Below are 22,500 nucleotides of genomic sequence, written 5' to 3'. Positions count from 1 at the left end.
ATCTTCTTCCCAAAGACAGCAACATCTCTCAGCCTACCAACTACAACTTTTGATTTCTCTTACTCTGAGCTTGTCAAAGGTGATATGGAACGAATTTCCTTACTCCTTCAATGACTACCATTATGGCTTCTGTAGCGCTAGATCTACTAAAGACTTGTCCCCCCCCCTATGTCACTATCCAGGAATCTTTCCCCTCTGAGATCTTTACCAAAAGAGATGTCGTTACTTTTGATGACATCGATAGCACAGCCAACCTTGTCTGACACAAGTTGAATTATTCACCTACGAGCTCCTAACATTTCTTACCCCTTGGATCTGAGTTCTCTATCCAAGACGTATGCCTTCCAAATGAAGTCCTATTCAGATGATACTGTCTTTCACTCCTCCTTAAATTGCCACATGTATCATTCCTACATGTATGGGTATCATTCCCACATGAATTGAACACCTCACAAACATACTCTAATGGACCAACAGCATAGAAATGTGATGTCACACTCTTAGATGATCTCCCACGGCAACCTTACATCTCTATTACATTACCAGACTTCTATCACAAACAGTGGGATTCCTCGTCAGGACCAGAAAAAATTTCGTCTCCGGCCAATTGCTAACCCTGTGTAAGGGATAAGCAAGAGAGAGAAAAAACTACAGTCCTATATCCGATACTTTGCTGAAGCTATACACACACACAAACAAAAATCTTAAGGCTGCATTCAAATGGATGTCGTCCAACCCACTGATGGAAACTCATACAGTAAGCTGGCAGAAACGTTAGCACACCGGGCGAAATGCTTAGCGGTATTTTGTCTGTCTTTACGTTCTGAGTTCAAGTTCCGCCGAGGTCGACTTTGCCTTTCGTCCTTTCGGGGTCGATAAATTAAGTACCAGTTACACACTGGAGTTGATGTAATCGACTTAATCCCTTTGTCTGTCCTTGTCCGTCCCCTCTATGTTTAGCCCCTTGTGGGTAGTAAAGAAATAGGAAACTCATACAGCAACATTAAAACCACTGTTTCTCGGACCTGCCCTTTACACTACCACAAAAGCTTTTTCTCTTCTGAACCAGAGAAGTAAAACCATCCATAACAACCTCCAACTTACCCAACTCTACACAGCATCCTTTCCTCTTCTCATCATCAACACTGTGACCCACCCTCCAAACTCACATGGATCCTTTTGATACCAACCTGTCTGGGACTGCCCCTAGCTCTACAATACTGGTTTACAGTTTAAAATGATCTAAATCTAAACCTTCCATCAAAATTTGATGTTAATTTATGTTGCAAATACTAGTTTAATAGTGACAAAGTTATTTTACTAAATTCTTCATTATCTTAAAAATTAATTAAAACAATGGCAGTGGATTTCAACAGAAACAGTAACAAAAGGATTATCCATGTATTCCAAGCTTTCTGTATTTTTTTATCTCACAAATTAATAAAATTAAAGACTTAATAATGATAGAAAAACAGAACATTTAAGACAAAACTGTTCTTACACAATTTTTCAGTTAGTTCAGCTGTCCATGTCATAGATTTATGCCAGCGCCGCTTCGACTGGCTTCTGTGCCAGTGGCACATAAAAAGTACCATCCGAACGTGGCCGATGCCAGTGCCGCCTCGACTGGCTTCCGTGCCGGTGGCACGTTAAAAGCACCCACTACACTCGCAGAGTGGTTGGCGTTAGGAAGGGCATCCAGCTGTAGAAACACTGCCAGATCAGACTGGAGCTTGGTGCAGCCCCTGGCTTCCCAGACCCCGGTCGAACCGTCCAACCCGTGCTAGCGCGGAAAACGGACGGATGATGAAGAGATACAGCAATATTTATATTTATATTATAAAAGTGAAGAGGTGCGGCAATATCAGAGGAAAATGGCTTTTGTGTGTGGAAGGTGCACAGGTACAATTAACACTAAAAATGTACAGAAAATAGACTCCAGCAAATGCCAGTGGGGAAAACTAGAAGTAGTTGATAGCTTCCATTATCTAGGTGATCAAATCAGTAGCGGGGGTGGATGCTCTGAGAGCATAGCTGTTAGAATGAAAATAGGCTGGGCAAAGTTCAGAGAGCTCCTGCCTCTGCTGGTGACAAAGGGCCTCTCTGTCAGAGTGAAAGCAGATTGTATGAGGCCTGTATGCGAACAGCCATGCTACACAGCAGTGAAACATGGGCTGTGACTAATGAGGATATGTGAAGCTTTGTAAAAAATGAAGCTAGCATGCTTCGCTGGATGTGTAATCTCAGTGTGCATGTACAACAGAATGCAAGCATCTTGAGAGAAAAGTTAGGCATAAGAGGCATCAGAAGTGGTGTGCAAGGAGATGACTGTGCTGGTATGATCATGTGATGCCTATGGACAAGGATAGCTGTGAGACAAAGTGCTGCACTGAAACGATGGAGGGAACCTGTGGAAGAGGTGGACCCAGGAAGACATGGAACAAGGTGGTGAAGCATGATCTTCAAATGTTGGGCTTCAGGGAAGCAATGACCAAGTGACTGAGACCTTTGGTGATATGCCGTACTTGAGAAGACCCATTAAATCAAATGAAATCATAGTCGTGGCCAATGCCAGGGTTGCATAATGGGCACATAAAAAGCACTGTTTGAATGTTGGGCCTCACGGAGGCAGTGACAGGTGACCGAAACCTTTGGTGATACACTGTGCTTGAGAAGTCCTGTCAAGCCAAGTGAGTGTCATGACTGATGCTGGTGTCACATCAATGACACCTGTGTTGGTGGCACACAAAAAGCACCCACTACACTCTCAGAGTGGTTGGCATTAGGAAGGGCATCCAGCTGTAGAAACCATGCCCAATTGGATTGGAACCTGGTGTAGCTCCTCGGCTTACAAGTTCTCAGTCAAACCATCCAACCAATGGAAAACGGATGTTGATGATGATAATGATATTAATAACATACATTTCACATATGTGTATAATACATGTCAAATGTATATTATGTGTGTAAATGACAGGAAAGGCATCAAGCTGTAAAAGACTGCTTCAAATATGTATCCATCAAACCCATACCAGTGTGGAAATATGGACATAAAATATTCAAATATCATATATGTATATTATGCATAAAGACATAATAATACACACATCACATATGGTATAATAAAAATATTAACTAAACATCCTAATCTAAAACATACTATGCCTTGTCTCTTTAATTATTTTCATTGAAATGTTTCAACTGATAAAATCTCAAGGATTTTCTTGTCCCTAAGCTAATAGTTACAGTATTTTTACTGACAATGTTTAACAGACACAAGAGCAAAGTGTTCCATAATATGAACCAACAAACTTTGGTTTATAAATGCTGGAATGGAAAGCTGAGAGAAAGAAAGGAAAACTTACTTCTCTTATAAACTGTAACGAATGTCTTCTCATAAACTTTCTGGCTTCAGTAGGATCTTCAATTAAAATAATATTTTCTATTGTTCGCTGAAAAATAAGAGAATTTTAATGATTCTTTTTTGTTTTTGTTTTTTTGCACCCTTTTCAAGCCTAGCCAGGTTCATGGGCCCGGTTTCCCAGTTTCTATGGCGTATATGTTCCCCCCAGCTGGACGGGACACCAGTCCATCGCAGCGTTACTCAAGAAACAGGAAGAAAGAGTGAGAGAAAGTTGGGGCAAAAGAGTACAGCAGGGGTCGCCACCCCTCCCTGCCGGACCCTCGTGGAGCTTTAGGTGTTTTCGCTCAATAAACACACAACGCTCGGTCTGGGAATCAAAACCGTGATTCTCCGACTGTGAGTCCGCTGCCCTAACCACAGTGCCTCCCTAATGACATTTAGTGAAATTAAATAAATGTTACTCAAGTATCCGAAAACTTTAGTGATTTTGAAGTTAATGGGTTTTGCTAGTAACATAACTCTGAGCACCTTTTCAAACTCCACCTGTCTAACACCTGTAGAGACAAAGTCAGAAAACAGCACAGCTCCTTCCATGACTTTCCGGAAACATTTTTTCATGCTAAGAGTTGCTGAAGCCTATAATACAAAGTCCAAACTGATTCTAATTGAGAATCACATGAATTCTTTCTGATTCTGGTACAAGACCAGGAAAGGAGAAGTCAATTACGTTGATCCCAGTCTTTAACTGGTACTTACTTTATCAACCCCCTCAAAAAATAAACGGCAAAATGAATTCGAACCCAGAATGTAAAGAGTAAGAAGAAATGCCATTAAGCATTTCATTCGACATAGTAATGATTCTGCCAGTTCACTGGCTAATTTGCGAATATATATTATATATATATATATATATATATATATATATATATATATATATATATATATATATATATATATATATATATAGATATATATATATATATATATATACAAGGTGTCCCAAAAGTCACTGACGGGTTTCAATTTTCAATATAAAGGACATAATGGAAATTAATATGTACAAGTCAAATTTTGCAATGCCATTACATCACGAATGAAAAATGACATCGACTTTGCACACCCATGCTCTTTCCAAAACTTGCACCATAAGATCTTCAAGAGTTTCAGACCCCACTTCTCTGAATACTCTAGTGATGTTCTCCTTCAGTTGCACCAAGGTCTCCGGTTTGTTGACGTAAACCCTCTCTTTCAGGTATCCCCTACAAGAAAAAATCCAAGCTAGTCAAGTCTGGGGAACGTGAAGGCCAGTTGACGTTGCCGTAGCAGGAGATCGTTCTCTCTCCAAAGCGCTGCCATAGTGACTGCATTGTTTCTTTTGTGGTATGAGCAGTTGCCCCATCTTGCAGGAACCATGTGTGAGGTCTACTTTGAATGGCCTTCACGTTCCGCAGACTTGACTAGCTTGGATTTTTTCTTGTGGAGATACCTGAAAGAGAGGGGTTACATCAACAAACCGGAGACCCTGGTGCAACTGAAGGAGAGCATCAATAGAGAAATCAGAGAAGTGGGGTCTGAAACTCTTGAGGATGTTGTGGTACAGGTTTTGGAAAGAGCACAGGCATGCGAAGTTGAAAATAGCTGCCATTTAAGTGATGTATTTTTCATATGTGACGTAATGGTGTTACAAAATTTTGACTTGTACGTATTAATTTCCATTATGTCCTTTATATTGTATCAACATTTCATACTATATCTGATTCCTCTCCTAGTTTTTGTTCATTTTGTGATATCAAAGCAATCAGAGTTGAAAATTAATTACCTGATCAATTAGACAGTTGCCAACAACAGCCTTCTTTATATCCAGCATGTCCAAGATCGTTGGATAGGGACAATTTTTGGGTGTCTGAAAATATTGATACAAATTACATAAAAAGTTTGATGTTCAATGACAAAGTTTTAAAAAAGAGAGAAAAACTGAAACTCTTTTCTGAAAACATTTCCAATTGGATATATTTATATATTTTCCTTACATTGTTTGACAATGACACAAGGGCAATGGGGTTAATAATCCGGGCAACTCACCCACAAGGCTGGCAGTCCAGTTCCTTGCTTCCACTGTAAGTTTTGGAACTCTCCAGTGTATTTACCATTGTCACAGAAAGAGTCATATAATTCTGTTCGCTTTAATTAATGTTTTAGCATTAACACAATGAATGGAGTAATAAAAAGCTAACAAGAGCATACTGCATAATGTAATTTTTAATAATTTCAACAAATATGGGACATAACTTTGGGCATGTTTCTGACTTGTTAAGCCTCCTCAGTGAACTATATATATACATCATCTTATACATTATAGGATGATGATGATAATAAATGTTTGTACATCATTATCATCATCATTGCTTTAACATCCACATTTTCATGCCCACATGGCTGCACAGACAGACATGAGCAAAGACATTGTGTGCCTTTCTTTCTCTCTCTCTCTCTCTTTTTCTTAAAGATAGTGGGGTGTGGTATGAGGGTGTTTCAATCACTATTTAAGGAAGAGAAAAATGTTGCTTTCTTACTTACATTCTTAGAAACATCATAAAGATGTGACTGAAAGAAAAAGAAAATACGGTGAGTAAATAGCAAGCGAGATAATAATAATAATAATAATGATTAATTTATTTATTTAAGACTGATTTCTACTACTACAGCAACAACAACAAGAACAGTTTTAAATTTTGGCACTAGGCTAAAAATTTCAGGGGAGGGATGACATCAATTACATAAAACCCAGTGCTCAACTGCTACTTATATTATTGGCCCCAAAAGGGTGGAAGGCAAAGTTGACCTCAGCAGAATCTGAACTCAGAACGTTAAGACAGATGAAATACCACTGTGCATTTTGCCTGGCATGCTAACAGTTCCGCCAGCTCACCACCCTAGTAATAATAATAATAAACATCCTTTCTACTTCAGGCACCAAGACCTGAAATTTGGAGGAGGGTGCCAGTCGATCACATCGACCCCCAGTGCTCAACTGGTACTTATTTCATCGGCCCCAAAAGCATGAAAGGCAAAGTCAACCTTGGTGGGATTTGAACTCATAATGTAAGGACAGACGAAATCCACTAAGCATTTTGTCCAGCATGATAATGATTCTACCAGCTTACCACCTTATATAATAATAATAATAATAATAATAATAATAATAATAATAATAGTCATCATCATTATCGTTCCAGTCATCATCAAGGAAGCAAGCTGGTGGAATTGGTAGCACAGTGGACGAAAACGTTTAGTGTGCATTTCATCCAGGGCTCGAGATTCTGAGTTCAAATGCTACTAATGTCAACTTTGCTTTTCATTCTTCCAGGCTTAATAAAAATGTATCAGATGAACACTGGGGTCAATGCAATTATGCCATAAATATACTGGCCTTGAAATTATTATTATCATTAGTAGTAGTAGTAGTAGCAGAAGCAGCAGCAGCAGTAAGGTTGCAAGCTGGCAAAATCATTAGTACACTGGGTGAAATGCTTAGTGGTATTTCGGCTGCCACTATATTCTGAGTTCAAATTCCACCGAGGTTGATTTTGCTTTTAATCCTTTCAGGGTCGATAAATTAAGTACCTGTGAAACACTGGGGTCAATGTAATCGACTAGTCTCCTCCTCCAAATTTCAGGCCTTCTGCCTATGGTAGAAAGGATTACCTATACTACTAGACACTACACATATATTAAAGTATTCATAATACAAAAGCACATAGAGTTGAGCTTGGGTGTACAGGGAAAGCCAGAAGAAAACAAAGGTTTGTAACATAGGTACAAAGCCAGCAGTTTTGAGGTGAGTTGGGTAATCCATACCATTAAACATAGTACTTGACTGGTACTTCATATTGACCCCACTCCCACCCTCAAGTTGAACTTGGTGGCATTTGAATTTGTATGGAAACGGTTGTAACTGAATATTGCAAAGTATCTTGTCTGGCATTCTGAAGATGATGCAAATCTACCACCTCCAGAAATAATAATAATAGTCATCATTATCATCATCCCAGTCATCATCGAGGAAGCAAGCTGGTGGAATTGGTATCACAGAGGACGAAAATGCTTAGTGTGCATTGATGTTGATCTTGGCAAGAATTCAACTGGGAACACATAACCCTGTTATGTTGTATTCCTGCAATAGCAGGAATCGGTCAAATGTCATCTCTGTTGGATTCCTGGTGAAGCAGGAATGAACAATACACTTAGAAAATAGAAGACGAAGCCAATTCTGTCCATTAGCTTTCTTGCAGTTGCTACTCTTGAGCTGTGTCTGCAACTATTTATTTATTTCTATGAAATGTAATACTTATTTAGTTATATTTGGGGATGGTAATTTTTTTTTTTTTTTTTTACCAATAAATTAAAAAAAATTTTTTTTTTAAATTGACCATCCAGAAATATAACAATTTCTGTTTCAACATGCGATTTCACATTAAGGGATCTTGTAAAACAAATTCATAAACCTAATGTTTATTTATTCACAATATATTGAATAAATCACGCATTATCTCACAGCTTCATGATTTTGATGATGTGTTTGTTTATTTAAGAATAACATTGTAGGGCAAGTGTAAGAGGCCGGATCTGACTAGTTTTAACATAAAACAGGTAGAATATTTGGGTCAGATACAGCCAGTTTAAATGCTAACAGGTTAAAAAAACATAAGTGTGGGATTTTTTAATAAAAAAATTGACCTCATTCTTTAACCTAAAGAACACAAGAAATTGTACTCACCTGGAATTGGCTAATTATAAATGATGGGGGTTTACTTTTTGGAGACACTTCCCTGAATATTTTCTCCAATTGACTGCAATCATCATGATCGTGTACACAAAATGCAGTGATGAGGCTTTTCAGACAAACCTCAATCGCCAATGCCCATCGAGGATCCTTCACTTTGATCCATTCACCTGAAATAACAGAGAAAAGGTACTAAAATGAGACTCTGGAGGGAAATCCCTGCAGTGGGAATTTCTTTAGTTCTGACAACTGGCACCCATGCCAACTTCCCTTCATTGGACACTAAACTCTGCTTGCAAAGACCTGTTGGGGCAAGTGAAATCGGAATAGAAATCGAACCAAATTCTATGACTGGCACTCGGCCTTTGCCAGTGCCGCTGGACTGACTCCAGTGCAGGTGGCAAGTAAAGAAACGCCGTTTCGACCCTGTGCTTGAGGAGACCTATTGAGTTAAGTACATCAACATCAAAAATCAATGGAAATTGTAGTTAAGACACCCGCACATAAAAAGCACCAACCGATCGTGTCCGTTGCCAGCCTCGCCTGGCACCTGTGCCGGTGGCACGTAAAAAGCACCCACTACACTCATGGAGTGGTTGGCATTAGGAAGGGCATCAAGCTGTAGAAACACTGCCAGATCAGACTGGAGTCTGGTGCAACCTCCTGGCTTCCCAGACCCCGGTCGAACCGTCCAACCCATGCTAGCACGGAAAGCAGATGTTAAACAATGATGATGATGAATTGTGATTAGACATGTATTACAATGGGTGCATGGCTTGGTGTTTAAGGATGTTGCACTCATGATCGCAAAATCGTGATTTTGGTTCCTGATGAACGGTACCTTGTGTTCTTGAGGGAAACACATCAGATTGCTCTATGATCTTTCAACAAGTGGCACATCGTGCATCTGTACAGGCAACGTCAATCTGATGGAGACAGTGACCTAATGTACAGCACATTCATCTTCGAAGGTTGTTCAGCAAGAAATCATGGAACCCTCATCTTTCGTCTATGACAAAGGGGGTCCACAATTAAATGAGTAGTGAAAGTCCTCCACAGCAGAAGTATTAAGGCTGTGAGAAGTACAAGGCGGAGAGCTGGCAGAATCGTTAGCATGCTGGGCGAAATGCTTAGCGGTATTTCGTTTGCTGCAACATTCTGAGTTCAATTTCCACCGAGGTCGACTTTGCCTTTCATCCTTTCGGGGTCAATTAAATAAGTACCAGTTACGCACTGGGGTCAATATAATCGACTTAATCCCTTTGTCTGTCCTTGTTTGTCCCCTCTATGTGTAGCCCCTTGTGGGCAGTAAACAAATAAGAAGTATTAAGGCTGTGTCCTCTGGTGAAGACAATTGGCCTGCACGAGTCCCGTGCTGGTGCCAAGTGAAAAGCACTCAAGCCAGTACCACATAAAAGCACTCGTGCTGGTGCCATGTAAAAGCACTCGTGTGGTGCCATGCAAAAACATCTGTGCTGGTGCCATGCAAAAGTGCTTGTGTGGTGCCACTTTAAAAACAACCCAACACACACAATAAAGTAGTTTGCGTTAGGAAGGACATCCAGCTGTAGAAACCGAGCCAAATCAGGCTGGAAACTAGTGCAGCTCTTGTCAATCCATCCAACCCATGCCAGCATGGAAAACAGATGTTAGATGATGATGATGATGATGGTGATGTTACCTACCAATTTAACACTGCTGATACATACATTATCAGTTTTAAATAGCTTATCCTTCCACCCCTTATCACACATCCTTCTCATTACTATCTTTCATCATCTGACTCAAGATCACCTCCAATGCTCCCTCCCCTCTCAAAATTCCTTATCTTGCAAACAAATTCCGCTGAGGTCGACTTTGCCTTTTATCCTTTCAGGGTCGATAAATTAAGTACCAGTTACGCACTAGGGTTGATGTAATCGACTCAATCCCTTTGTCTGTCCTTGTTTGTCCCCTCTATATTTAGCCCCTTGGGTAGTAAAGAAATATATATTACTTGTTTCTGTAATTAAACTGTGGCCATGTTGGAGCACTACCTTGAAGAATTTTTAGTCGAATGAATCAACCCTAGTACTTTTCTTTTGTAAAGCCTGGTACTTATTCTATTGGTCCCTTTTGCCAAACTGCTAAGTTAAAGGGATGTAAACACACCAACACTGGTTGTCAAGCGGTGGTGGGGGACAAACACACATACACATGATGGATTCTCTCGTGAACACCAAATGTGTCAACCGTTCATTGACACAATAAGAGAGCCTCTACCTGGTTGCTTAAACAGCTAGAAATAGCAGTCTTAAACCACAATCTAGAGAGTGTAATCTAGGAGATGTTATGACTGAAAAAAAGACAGGAGTGATCATGAAATTTCATTTGAACCTAATTATGCTCCATCAATGTTGACCTGTAGCTAAACAGCAACCAATTCATCTCTACAATGGCAAAAATCTCAGAACCAGTGCCTTGTCGATGAGCACAGTCTTGACTGATTTAGTGAACTTTACTTTATATTACACAGTATGGGCACACAAGAGCAAATCAAGTTAGCAACTTGGTAATTAATTCTCACTGCATCTGTATCAAGTTTTGTCCACTTTTAAATATACTAAAATATTCAGATGTTGCTTTGTCATCAAGTCTATCATCATCATCATCGTTTAACGTCCGCTTTCCATTCTAGCATGGGTTGGACGATTTTGACTGAGGGCTGGCGAACCAGATGGCTGCACCAGGCTCCAATCTTGATCTGGCAGACTTTCTACAGCTGGATGCCCTTACTAACGCCAAACACTCCAAGAGTGTAGTGGGTGCTCTTTACGTGCCACTGGCACGGGGGCCAGTCAGGCGGTACTGGCAATGACCTTGCTCGAATCTTTTTACACAAGCCACCAGCACAGGTGCTAGTAAGGCGACGCTGGTAACGATTACGCTCAAATGGTGCCCTTTTACGTGCCACTGGCACGGAAGCCAGTTAGCCGCTCTGGCAATAATTAAACAATTATATATATACATATTTCTTGTGCCAGTACCATGTTGAAAGCACTCACGTCAGTTCCACATTAGAAGCTCTTGTGCTGGTGCCATGTTGAGAGCACGCAGTACACTCTGTAAAATGTTTGGTGTTAGGAAGGACACCCAGCAGTAGGAAGCCAGCCACAACAGACAATTGGAGCCTGGAAAGCTCCCAGCTGCTGTCAAACTGTCCAGGCCTGCCAGCATGGGACACAGATGTTGACTGATGATGGTTTCTGTTCAGTCCTTTCATCTAAAGTCTGTTTCCTCCACAGTAGCAAACCAGTATTTGAGGCATGGAGTTTATACCTGAATGCTCCTCTTGTCACCAACTCTGATGTGTTTCTCATGCAAGGGAATTTTACTTTCAGAAGAACTTGAAAGTGCAGAGCCAGCAGACGAGTTGCCGGCAGGAAATGTTAATAAACATCACCGGTTGAAGCATAGCTCACTGCAAATTTGTAAACATTCACACATGCACACACATACATGTACAACGGGCTTCTTTCACTTTCTTGTTTCTTTACTGCCCACAAGGGGCTACACACAGATGGGACAAACAAGAACAGAAAAACGGATTAAGTCGATTATATCGACCCCAGGGCGTAACTGGTACTTATTTAATCGACCCTGAAAGGATGAAAGGCAAAGTCGACCTCAGCGGAATTTGAACTCAGAACGTAGTGGCAGACGAAATACCGCTAAGCATTTCGCCTGGCGTGCTAACGTTTCTGCCAGCTCGCCGCCTTTCACAGCTTCTTTCACTTTCTGCCAACCAAGTTCCCTCACAGGTATCGGTTGGCCTATGAGTATTGTAGCAGATACTTGTCTGAAGTGCTGCATAGGGACACTGAGCCTGAAGCCACCATCCTTTTATCTTTTTTATTTTTTTCCTTTGTTTCAGTCATTAGACTGTGACTGTGTTGGGGCACTACGTTGAAAACTTTTTAGCTGAATTAATCAACCCAGTACCGATTTTTTTGATGAGCCTGGTACTATTCTACCAGTCTCTCTTGCCAAACCACTAAGCTACAGGGACTAAACACATGAACACCAGTTGTCAAGCAGTGATGGGGGACAGAGACAAAGAGACACTCCCACCACAAACATATATGATGGGCTTCTTTCAGTTTCCATCTCCACTCACAAGACTTTGGTCAGCCCAAGGCAATAGTAGAAGACACTTCCCAAGATACCATGCAGTGGGACTGAACCCAGAACCATGTAATTGGGAAGCAAGCTTCTTACCACACAACCCACACATCCATGCCATAGATATACATGTACACAATTTAAAACAAAGCTATTAATAGTTTCATGCGGTAGAGGCACAAGAATTTGGCAGATTTATATAACGTGCCCAGTGTGCCTCCAAGCAATCTTTCAGGCTCAGTGCATACAGTTAGACTTGTCTGAAGTGTCGGTGACACGTAAAAGCACCAACCGATCGTGGCCGTTTGCCAGCCTGCTCTGGCCCCTGTGCCGGCGGCACGTGAAAAACACCCACTATACTCACGGAGTGGTTGGCGTTAGGAAGGGCATCCCGCTGAAGAAACACTGCCAGATCAGACTGGAGCCTGGTGCAGCCTCCATGGCTTACCAGACCCCGGTCGAAACGTCCAACCCATGCTAGCATGGAAAACGGACGTTAAATGATGATGATGATGACACTGTGTACACATATATCAAGGGTTGAACAGAAAGAACACAACAAATATATGTAGGCATACATATATACACACATATATGTGCATATGTGTATGTATATATATATATATATATATATACATATATATATATACACACACACATCCAGTATGTTAGATCATCTCACACCTAACATATGAAACCAAGATGTCCCACCAATGTATTCGATGACTATCACACACAAAATATCAGACCCTAATGTCACACCAACATTTCAAACCTTGAGGTCAAACTAACATATTAGATCATGAGATCATATTCAAAACATTAGACCAAGACATCACACTAACATTTCAATCCCAGGTATCACATCCAATACCTGATACTCTGACCAGAGGTCCATCTAGTAAACACTGATAAAATATTTAGTAGTTAAGTACACAGCTATTTACCTAAAGGTCCAACTGGCTTTCTGTGGAATCGTTTCCGTTTGAAATCCATTTCAATGTGAGCCATGATGTCAGGAATGTGAGAACCGTATTTCCTCAAATTGTCTTTCACAGACAGCTTTAAATTGTCCAGTTCTCTCTGGTTGTAATCTATAGTTCTTTTGATATTTCTTAGTTCAGTACTGGCGAAAATAAAGAAGAGAGAGAAAAACTTGAAGAATTCAGTAAGACAAATCATGGATGTTAGGTGAAAAGATTATGTGGGTAGCTGGGGGACTAGAAGACAATTGGTCAGAAGTCAGAGAAAACTCAGAGAAGGCCGGACATCACAGATTAGAAAACACAGGGTTGAAACAAATAAAGATATACAAACTGAGTTGCTGACCCAGGCAATCTCTGCCATTATGGGATGATTAAAATAACAATGGTGGCCATTGTGATGTTAATGATTATGGTTAAGATTAAAGAGATTAATAATGAGGGGAGGAGGAGGAAGAAAACGATAATGGTGGAGGAAGATGATAGTGATGGCGGTGAGAGTATTGATGATATCAAAAGAGACAAAGGGGGAGGAAAGAAAGAAAGAGAGAGAGAGTTAAAAACCAAGAAAAAAGTTAATATTTAGAAAAGCCTATAAGTAAAATGGTGATTAAGGTAAAAGAATAAACTTAAATTCCACTGATGTCAAGGGTCATCACACCCTAGGAAAAGTCACATTATTCTGCTTAGCTTAATCTGTTTAGGATTTTTGTAGTAGAGTGGTTAGTGCTTGGGTGGAATTATAGCAATCAGCCTTGCATCTTTAGATTTACAGACTCACCAAACCCAAGCTGGTAAGGCCCAAAGCATTGAAATATTTTAAAAAGAAGGATAGTAGAAATAAATTGTCTCAAGGCTGCTTAGGTTTTTTTCCCCTTTTTCTGTAGCTTAGCCAGAGGAGGAGTAAGGGTAACAACCATAAAACTTTTCAAGAGTCTCCATTACTCCAAAGACAGGACGGTAGGATGGAAGGAATTTATCCTGAGACCAGACATCAAATTTGAATGCTTGTAACAGAATGGAGTCTGTTAGAGGCACTCAAGAGTCAGCCAGGTCATGATGCCAAGCAGGATGACATATTAAGTTTACCAGGAGAGGGGAAAATAAAAAATCTCCAAAACAAAATTTCCTACAGTTTCTGCTGATCATATTCCAGTCACAGCGCTTTGACTGATACAAAGCAATAATAAGCAAAAATTACCCCAGGGCACCATACAATGGGATTGAACTCATAACTGTATAGCTGCAATGTAAATTTCCTAACTACCTTTAGTCTCTGTTATGATAAGTGAATAAGAAATAAATGTTTCTCTGAACAGGACACCAGTCTATCACATGCTTTCCCTGTCTATTCCCTCCCAATTTTAGAATATATAAAGTGGGCACTGGTCCCACATGAAAAGCACTTGTGTTGGTGCCACACAGAAAGTAGCCATACTGGTCCCACATGAAAAGCGCCTGTGCCAGTGCTGCTTAAAAGCTCTGTAAAGTGGTTGGTGTTAGGAAGGGCATCCAGGGATAGAAACCAAGCCAAAACGGACATAGAGCCTGGGCAGCTCTTCAGTGATGATGATGATGATGGTGGTGATGATGATAATGATAGTGGTGGTGGTGATGATGATGATGATGATGGTGATGGTGGTGATGATGATGGTGGTGATGATGATGATGGTGGTGATGGTAGTGGTGGTGACGATGATGATTGATGATGATGTTGGTGATGATGATTGATGATGGTGGTGGTGGTGGTGATGATGATGATGATGATGATTTCCTACTTACTCAAAGCGAGACCTTTCGTCCTTGTACTTTGATACATCTTCTTGAAATGTTTCCACCTGATTCTCAAACTTATGCTTCTGCTTTTCGTATTCTTCAATACGGCTCTTCAGAACCTTAATTTTCGTCTCACGCCTCTGCTTCTCCACCTCATAGTTCTGCTGTACATCGCTGAAACACAAATAAGAAAAAAACATTAATTTATTAACTACAGAGACATAGCTGCAAGCATGGCTGTGTGGTATGAAGTTTGTCTCTCAACCACTTGGGTTTTGGGTTCAGTCCCACTGTATGGCACTTTGGGCAAATGTCTTCTACAACAGCCTCAGGCGATTGAAGCATTGAGAGTGGATTTGATAAAAGAATATGAAAGATGCCCATTCTATACACACACAAACACACGTGTGTGTCTGTGTGTTATTGTCTCTGCCATGACAGCACCCAGTCGTTTTGAGTGTCACTGTCATGTAAGTGGTTTTCTTTGTTTCCAATCTTCTGTGAAAACATGTTTGGTCATGGGGAAATGTTACCTTATTTGGAAACAGGCCAGGGTGGGCAACAGGAAGGGCATCTGGCCATAGAAAATCTGCCACAACAAATTCCATCCAACCTATGCAAGCATGGGAAAGTGGATGTTAAAATGATGATGATGAAGAGATATAAGAGAGAGAGACGAGGCTAACACATGATTTAATATTATTATTATGCTGGCCATAGCTCCAAAATTAAGTAAAAATTATCAGTATTTGGACATGACTTTTCAAAGACCATACACAAGAGGAATCAAAATGCTGTCAATATTATCCCACATTTAGTGGCAAGCTGGCTGGATCGGTACCGTGCTGGGCAAAGTGCTCAGTGACATTTCATGGCTTTAAGTTCTGAGTTCAAATCCCACTGAGGTCAACTATACCTTTTATCCTTTCGGGGTTAATAAAATGTGTAGCTGCTGAGCACAGGGGTTGATGCAATTAACTTAACCCCATTCCCGAAATTGCTGGCCGAGTGCCAAAACTTGAAATCAATATTATCACACATCAAGGGAATTAAATTTTTTTTGAAGGATCAATGACTTTGATAACAGAGCCCTGAAAACCATTGAGAACATCAGATGGTATCATCACATTTCCAACAAAGGCCTGCATGTGTGCACATATCAGTGCACAGCCTCCCATCTCGTAGCTATCTGTTGCATGCGCTGTTACAGACCCTGCTAGATCATCTGACCAGAGCTTTACTCTTATTCGATGCAGCAGCTGCAGGCTGGACAAGACCTCATGGCAGGCCCTGCATCAGATGGCTGAATGTGATTGGGAAGGTCTCCAGAGGCTCAGTGTCACCTTGGAAGATGTAGAGGGGCTGGAATGGGACAGTCAGTGATGGGACAGCACTGGTGAATCTGGTTGGCTCTATGCATGAGGACGTATCTGGGACCACTAATCTGGCATGACCCCAGCCTCATCATCAAGCAAGAGCATGAAGCAGAAGCAGGTATGGGTTGGATGGTTTGACAGGAGCCAACGAGCCAGAAGACAGCATCAAGCTCCAGTGTCTTTACTCATTCCTGAATCTCCAAACTAATTTCCATCTTTTTTCCTTTTTAGGTCACCCAAAGAATTGCACAGCAAGAAACTCTGACAAACAACAAAATGAATCATCAGCTTTGAATACACCCACACAGACACACATCCTAATTTTTATATCTATATTCCATGCTGCCTGGCGTCAGAATGGTTCAACTGGATGCAAGAGGTTGGACGACCATGTTTCGTATTGATGTCTCATTTTTGAAATGGGTTTTATGGCCAGCTGCCCCTTCCAAACATCAACTACTTTATAAAGAGTACAGAGTGTAATTTTTTGTGGCACTGATACTTATTTCTTTATTGCCCACAAGGGGCTAAACATAGAGAGGACAAACAAGGACAGACGAACAGATTAAGTCGATTACATTGACCCCAGTGCATAACTGGTACTTAATTTATCGACCCCGAAAGGATGAAAGGCAAAGTCGACCTCAGCAGTATTTGAACTCAGAACATAATGGCAAACAAAATACCGCAAAGCATTTCACCCGGCGTGCTAACCTTTCTGCCAGCTCGCCACGTTATTGTGGCACTGATGCTATAGAGGTGTTGCTGCCAAAGCAAAACTAACGACCTCTCTTAAGGTCTGCATTGCTGCTACTTGAATCGATTACCAATTACTTACAGAGGTGCATTTTAGGGGAATTTGTGACATCAGTGTAAGGGTTGCTTTGCAGTTGGCAAAGTGAAAGTACAACGTCATGCTGGAAGGAATTATATTGTGAGAGGATGGTGGAGGAGAGAATAACAGAGGGAACAGTTTTAGGGTAGGAGTAAAAGAGACAAAGCGGAAAGGGAAGAGTAAAGTTAAAGGTAAGGATGAAGTAAGAGGGGAGGGAATTAAGTGGTAGTGGGGTGAGTTGTGTAAGGGGACACAGTGGTGGGATGGGTTAGTCTCTCTGCCAGCATGGGATTAAAAAAAAATGAGCAGGACTCAAGATAGTTTCTATTTGAGTTACAGCCGTTTATTGTTAATAGAGACAGAGATAGGGAAGATCTAAGAGCCATTTTTAGAGATAACACCCACAGTTAGATCTACAGCCAATTATCGGATTTAGCGCCAACTGTTAGCCACCTATTACAGAAGTAAAAGAGTAAATCATTGCTGTTTATACCTGTTTTTGATTTCATGAATTCTTTCTTTAATTTGCTCAGCATCTCGTTCTAAGTTCCGAATACTGTTTTCAACTTTCTTGATTTCTATCTGAAAAGCATAAAACAATAATAAAAGACATTGATAATCACGAATTAAAGTATCCTTATAATTTCATTTCAATAAAAGACATTGATAATTACGAATTAATTATCCTCATTATTAACTTCAAAATTATTGAATAATGTTAGTATGGGCTTTTTTTTTTTTAACTTATATTTTGTTGGTCACAGGTTTGAAATCAGCCGATTCACTGTATTTCTGATAGTAACATTAATAAGGGAGTGTCTGTAACTCTGTGAAGAACAAGTATAGCAAAACATTTTGTTTGCAAAATACTAGTTTCTGTTCTTTGCTGATATACAGTTCTGCCAATGCATTATCCTGGATTGGTTTGTGTTACAAATCAATATTATTCAACAATGTGTATTACTTGCGTATTACAGGTACAATGACCAATTTTTCCAGACACGGACGATCCAAAACCTCCTCTTATGTTCTGCACTGATTTATGAGCAGGAACTTCAAAGTCTAGCAGCCACATGACTAGGTTACTAATACCTTGGACAGAAGAGTACCTTGCACAGTTGACAACTGACAAGTCCCTTAACCCCTTGAGGGTTGTTAAGGCACTGCAGCCATGCAGTGTATCTAGGGCAAGAAAACCTAGCAGAGCCCAATCCCTCTCCAAGCTAAACTCATTTCTACAGCTGAGTGGACTGGAGCGATGTAAAATGAAGTATTTTCCTGGAGAACACAATGGATCACCTGGTCCAGGCATCAAACCCAGGATCTTACAGTTGTAAATCCAACACCCTCACCATTCAACGACCTGCCTCCACTAGTGGGACTCATTTCCACAGTTGAGTGGACTAAAGCAGCGTGAAATGAAGTGTTTTGTTCAAGAACATAACACATCACCTGGTCCAGGAATTGAAACCACAATCTTACAGTTGTGAGTCCAACACCCTAACCACTAAGCCACGTGCCTCCACAGCACAGTATTAATAAACTTGTATCATTTATACTGATGTACAGGTATTGGCATTCGATTTATTTCATCATCATCATCATCATCGTTTAACGTCTGCTTTCCATGCTGGAATGGGTTGGACTCTTTGACTGAGGACTGGCAAACCAGATTCCAATTGGATCTGGCAGAGTTTCTACAGCTGGATGCCCTTCCTAATGCCAACCACTCCAAGAGTGTAGTGGGTGCTTTTACATGCCAGTCAGGCGGTACTGGCAACGGCCATGCTCAAATGGTGTTTTTTACATGCCACCTGCACAGGATCCAGTCCAACAGCACTGGCAACGACCTCGCTCGAATATTTTTTTTTTCACGTGCCAGTAAGGCGATGCCAGTAACGATCACACTTGAATGGTACTTATTCAAGTAAATTTAATACTTGTTTAATTTATGGTGTGGTTTGGAAAATCTATTGGTTAGGAAAAAAATCAGTAATCTAGAATGGTTTTGAAATTGAAGGTTCCCTAAAAACCTGTTACACCTGTGCTAATTATTGCAACATGGGTGTGTCACTAAGAAGTTCAATTCACAACCGCTTTGTTTCAGGTTCCACCTCACTGCCCAACACCTTGAACAGATTGTCATCTAGCATAGGCTTGGGTTGACCAAAGCCTTGCAAGAATAACTTCTGCCCCTTCTCTCAGCATTCTCCAGTCTTAGAGTCTTTGACAAGGGTCAGACTAGGCATTGCCATCACTTGTGTGATGTAAAGAAAGGAAAGAAAAAGAGAACGGCTGCAATGTTAATATTTAGCCCCTTTAACCCTTTGGCATTAAACTGGCCAAATCCAGCCCAAATATTTTACCTGTTTTAGGTTAAAACTGGCCAGATCCAGCATCTCACACCCGCACTGCAATGTCATTCTAAAAATGAACAATCACATCTTTGTAATCTCTAAGCTACAAGAGAATACAATTTGAACTTTTAAAAATGTGAATAAATAAGCATTATTAAGGAGGCAGACTGGCAGAACTGTTAGCATGCCAGGGAAAATGCTGAGCGGCTTTACGTTCATGTTTATGTTCTGAGTTCAACAGGAAGGTCATCGGTGAAATGAGTACCAGTGGTGCACTGGAGTTGATGCAATTAACTGACTCCTCCCTCGAAATGCTGGTCATGTCCCAAAATATGAAACCAATATTTGGTCCCTTTAAGAATTGTTAGTATGCTGGGCAAAATGCTTAGTGGCATTTTGTTTGTCTTTATGTTCTGAGTTCAAATTCCTCCGTGGTTGACTGCCTTTCAGGATCGATAAAATGAATACCAGCTGAACACGGGTCAATGTAATTGACTTAAATCTTCACCAGAAATTGCTGGCCTTGTGCCAAAATTTGAAGTCGATATTTAGTCCCTTTTCTAAAGTCGAGGGATTCATGGTTAACCATGTTATTCCTGCCTCTCATTCTTTGATGCAATATTGAACAAACGACATCTTTCTCGAGGTCGGACTGACAATGTTTCACACATTGAAAAGAGTCAAGCTCACTGATTTGTGTCCAATGAGAATGGAATGTTTATGCAACCACGACACCAGGAGACACTGGTAAAGATCTTGTCAACTGACAACTATTTCACAGTCTAACAGATAGAACTAAAAGGGTTATCTAGCCCTAAAGCAAGTTGTTCTAATAGCAAGAGAGTGGTATTGAGTGCTTCACATGTTTTGTAATGACAACAATAATAATAATAATAATAATAATAATAATAATAATAATAATAATAGAGAGATGAAAAAGAAAGGATAAATTGTACTTAACCCCTTTAGATCGTAATGTTGCTTTACTGTTATTTAACTTCTCCTTTCCTTTTTTAAGTTCTGGTAAAAGAGATTTTTCCTTCGTTACTAAATCCTTTGATCTGTTTTTCAAATCTTCAACCTTTTCTTTTGTTTTTTGAAGTTTTGTCTAGAAAGAGAAGAATAAAAGAAAAAAAATAAACAAAATTAAACTACAATAAATCTTTGTTTATATGCACAGGCGTGGCTCTGTGGTAAGAAGCTTGCTTTCCAACCACATGGTTCTGGGTTCAGTCTTGAGCAAGTGTCTTCTACTATAGCCTTGAGCCGATCAAAGCCTTGCAAGTGGATTTGGTAGATGGAAACTGAAAGAAGCCCATCTTATATATATATATATATACACGCATATATTGATGTGTGTGTATTTGTCCTCCACCAACACTTGACAACTGGTGTTGGTGTGTTTATATCCCTGTAACTTAGCAGTTTGGCAAAAGATATCGATCGAACAAGTACCAGGCTTAAAAAAAAAAGGGACTGGGGTCAATTCACTAGACTAAAAATTCTTCAAGGCCAGTATGGCCACAGTTTAATGAAACAAATAAAGGATAAAAGCTATATGGACAACATGAATATAATTGGGGACATATATTTTCAGGATAAAATAGAAGACATTAGATGCAGACGAAAACCAAAACATCTTTACTTTATATTCTTTGATGACAAAAGAGAAACATTTGATAATTTTTATTTCAGTTATTGTCTGAACATACCAATGTATCATCATCTCAGTTTCTTTTTTTTTTTTTTAGAGACACAGTGTATCAAGGATTACATTATCTAATGTACCAGTCTTTCTTTAAAACAGTGTGGTTTGAAGGAAATTTGGACTCTGTGCTACTAGTTCTAGCAGGTTGTTGATAATTTGATTGACTTCTTCAATATTATAGACAAGTACAAGGTAGGAGAATTGTTGCTTCTTGAGGCAAAATGCTCAGCAGCATTGGGTCTGTTTTCATGTTCTGAGTTCAAATTCCACCAAGGGTGATTTGACATTTCATCCTTTTGGGGTTGATAAAATAAGTACCAGCTGAGTACTGGTGTTGATGTAACCGACTTATCCCCTCCCCGCAAATTGCTAGCCTTGTTCCAAAATTTGAAACCGATATTATAGATGAGTACACAACATCTGAATGATTCAGAAACTGTGTTGCTAAGCAGTGGGTCACATGTGCAAACCTTATAAAGAAGTACTTTGTTCTTGGAGTTTTGTTTTTTGAAATGCTGTATTAAAGAAGGAAAGGCTTTCACCTATCTGGGGCTTCCAAGGTCAGAAAGACGGAGAATGTGGGTTGGGTTGGTTTGGTTAAGTTTGAAGAGTTGAAGGTTAACGTAATGCAGGTTCACGTGGAGGGAGAGAGAGAGGGAGGGCTAAATAAAGAAGTGGTTGTGTGTATAAGGAAAAGGTACCATACAGAGTAGACAGAAATTGAGTACAAATTTTAAAGAGTTGACTTCATTATAATTACAAAAGGCTAAAAATTGTGATTAAGGGGTTTTCAAAAAAGGGATGTTTATACATTATTCAATTTTCAACTGAATACTGTTTAATCCTTTAGTATTTAAAACCAGCCATATCCAGCCTAAAATATTCCACCTGTTTTATGTTTAAACCAGCCAGATTTAGCCTCTCAGACCTAGCCTACAATGTCGTTCTAAACATAAACAATCACATCATTGAAATTTTGAAACTGAAATAATGCATGATTAATACAAAACAATGAGCATAAATAAACATTACACTTGGCAGAATAATATGAAGAATTGAAGAAGAGACCCACTGGTGGATTGGCAGAGTTATTAAGGCATTGGACAAAGTGCCTTGTAGTATTTAAATGGTTCCTCATTTCCAAATGAATCACCCTT

At 40.0% G+C, this 22,500-nt stretch overlaps 1 protein-coding gene and 1 long non-coding RNA gene across 2 annotated transcripts in view; one reads left to right on the top strand and one right to left on the bottom strand.

The window, feature by feature from the left end:
* Positions 1–22,500, bottom strand: part of LOC115216675 (structural maintenance of chromosomes protein 6) — a 162,248-nt gene that overhangs the window by 92,594 nt on the left and 47,154 nt on the right. Inside the window, exons 10-17 of the mRNA XM_029786179.2 lie at positions 20,597–20,743; positions 17,772–17,860; positions 15,074–15,241; positions 13,256–13,434; positions 8,142–8,317; positions 5,942–5,968; positions 5,184–5,267; positions 3,366–3,452 (exon numbers count right to left, since the gene is read on the bottom strand). Coding sequence (XP_029642039.1) covers positions 3,366–3,452; positions 5,184–5,267; positions 5,942–5,968; positions 8,142–8,317; positions 13,256–13,434; positions 15,074–15,241; positions 17,772–17,860; positions 20,597–20,743 — 957 coding nt within the window. The remainder of the gene's footprint in view (positions 1–3,365; positions 3,453–5,183; positions 5,268–5,941; positions 5,969–8,141; positions 8,318–13,255; positions 13,435–15,073; positions 15,242–17,771; positions 17,861–20,596; positions 20,744–22,500) is intronic.
* LOC118765015 lies at positions 1,238–20,442 on the top strand. Its single transcript, XR_005000857.1, has 3 exons — positions 1,238–1,381; positions 2,311–2,314; positions 20,429–20,442. It is a non-coding gene; the product is annotated as an uncharacterized LOC118765015 (long non-coding RNA).

Source organism: Octopus sinensis, linkage group LG10, assembly GCF_006345805.1.
Source record: "Octopus sinensis linkage group LG10, ASM634580v1, whole genome shotgun sequence".
NCBI classification, from domain to species: Eukaryota; Metazoa; Mollusca; class Cephalopoda; order Octopoda; family Octopodidae; genus Octopus; species Octopus sinensis.
Note: the sequence above shows the minus strand (reverse complement) of the source record. Positions and strands in the feature narration are given on the sequence as shown.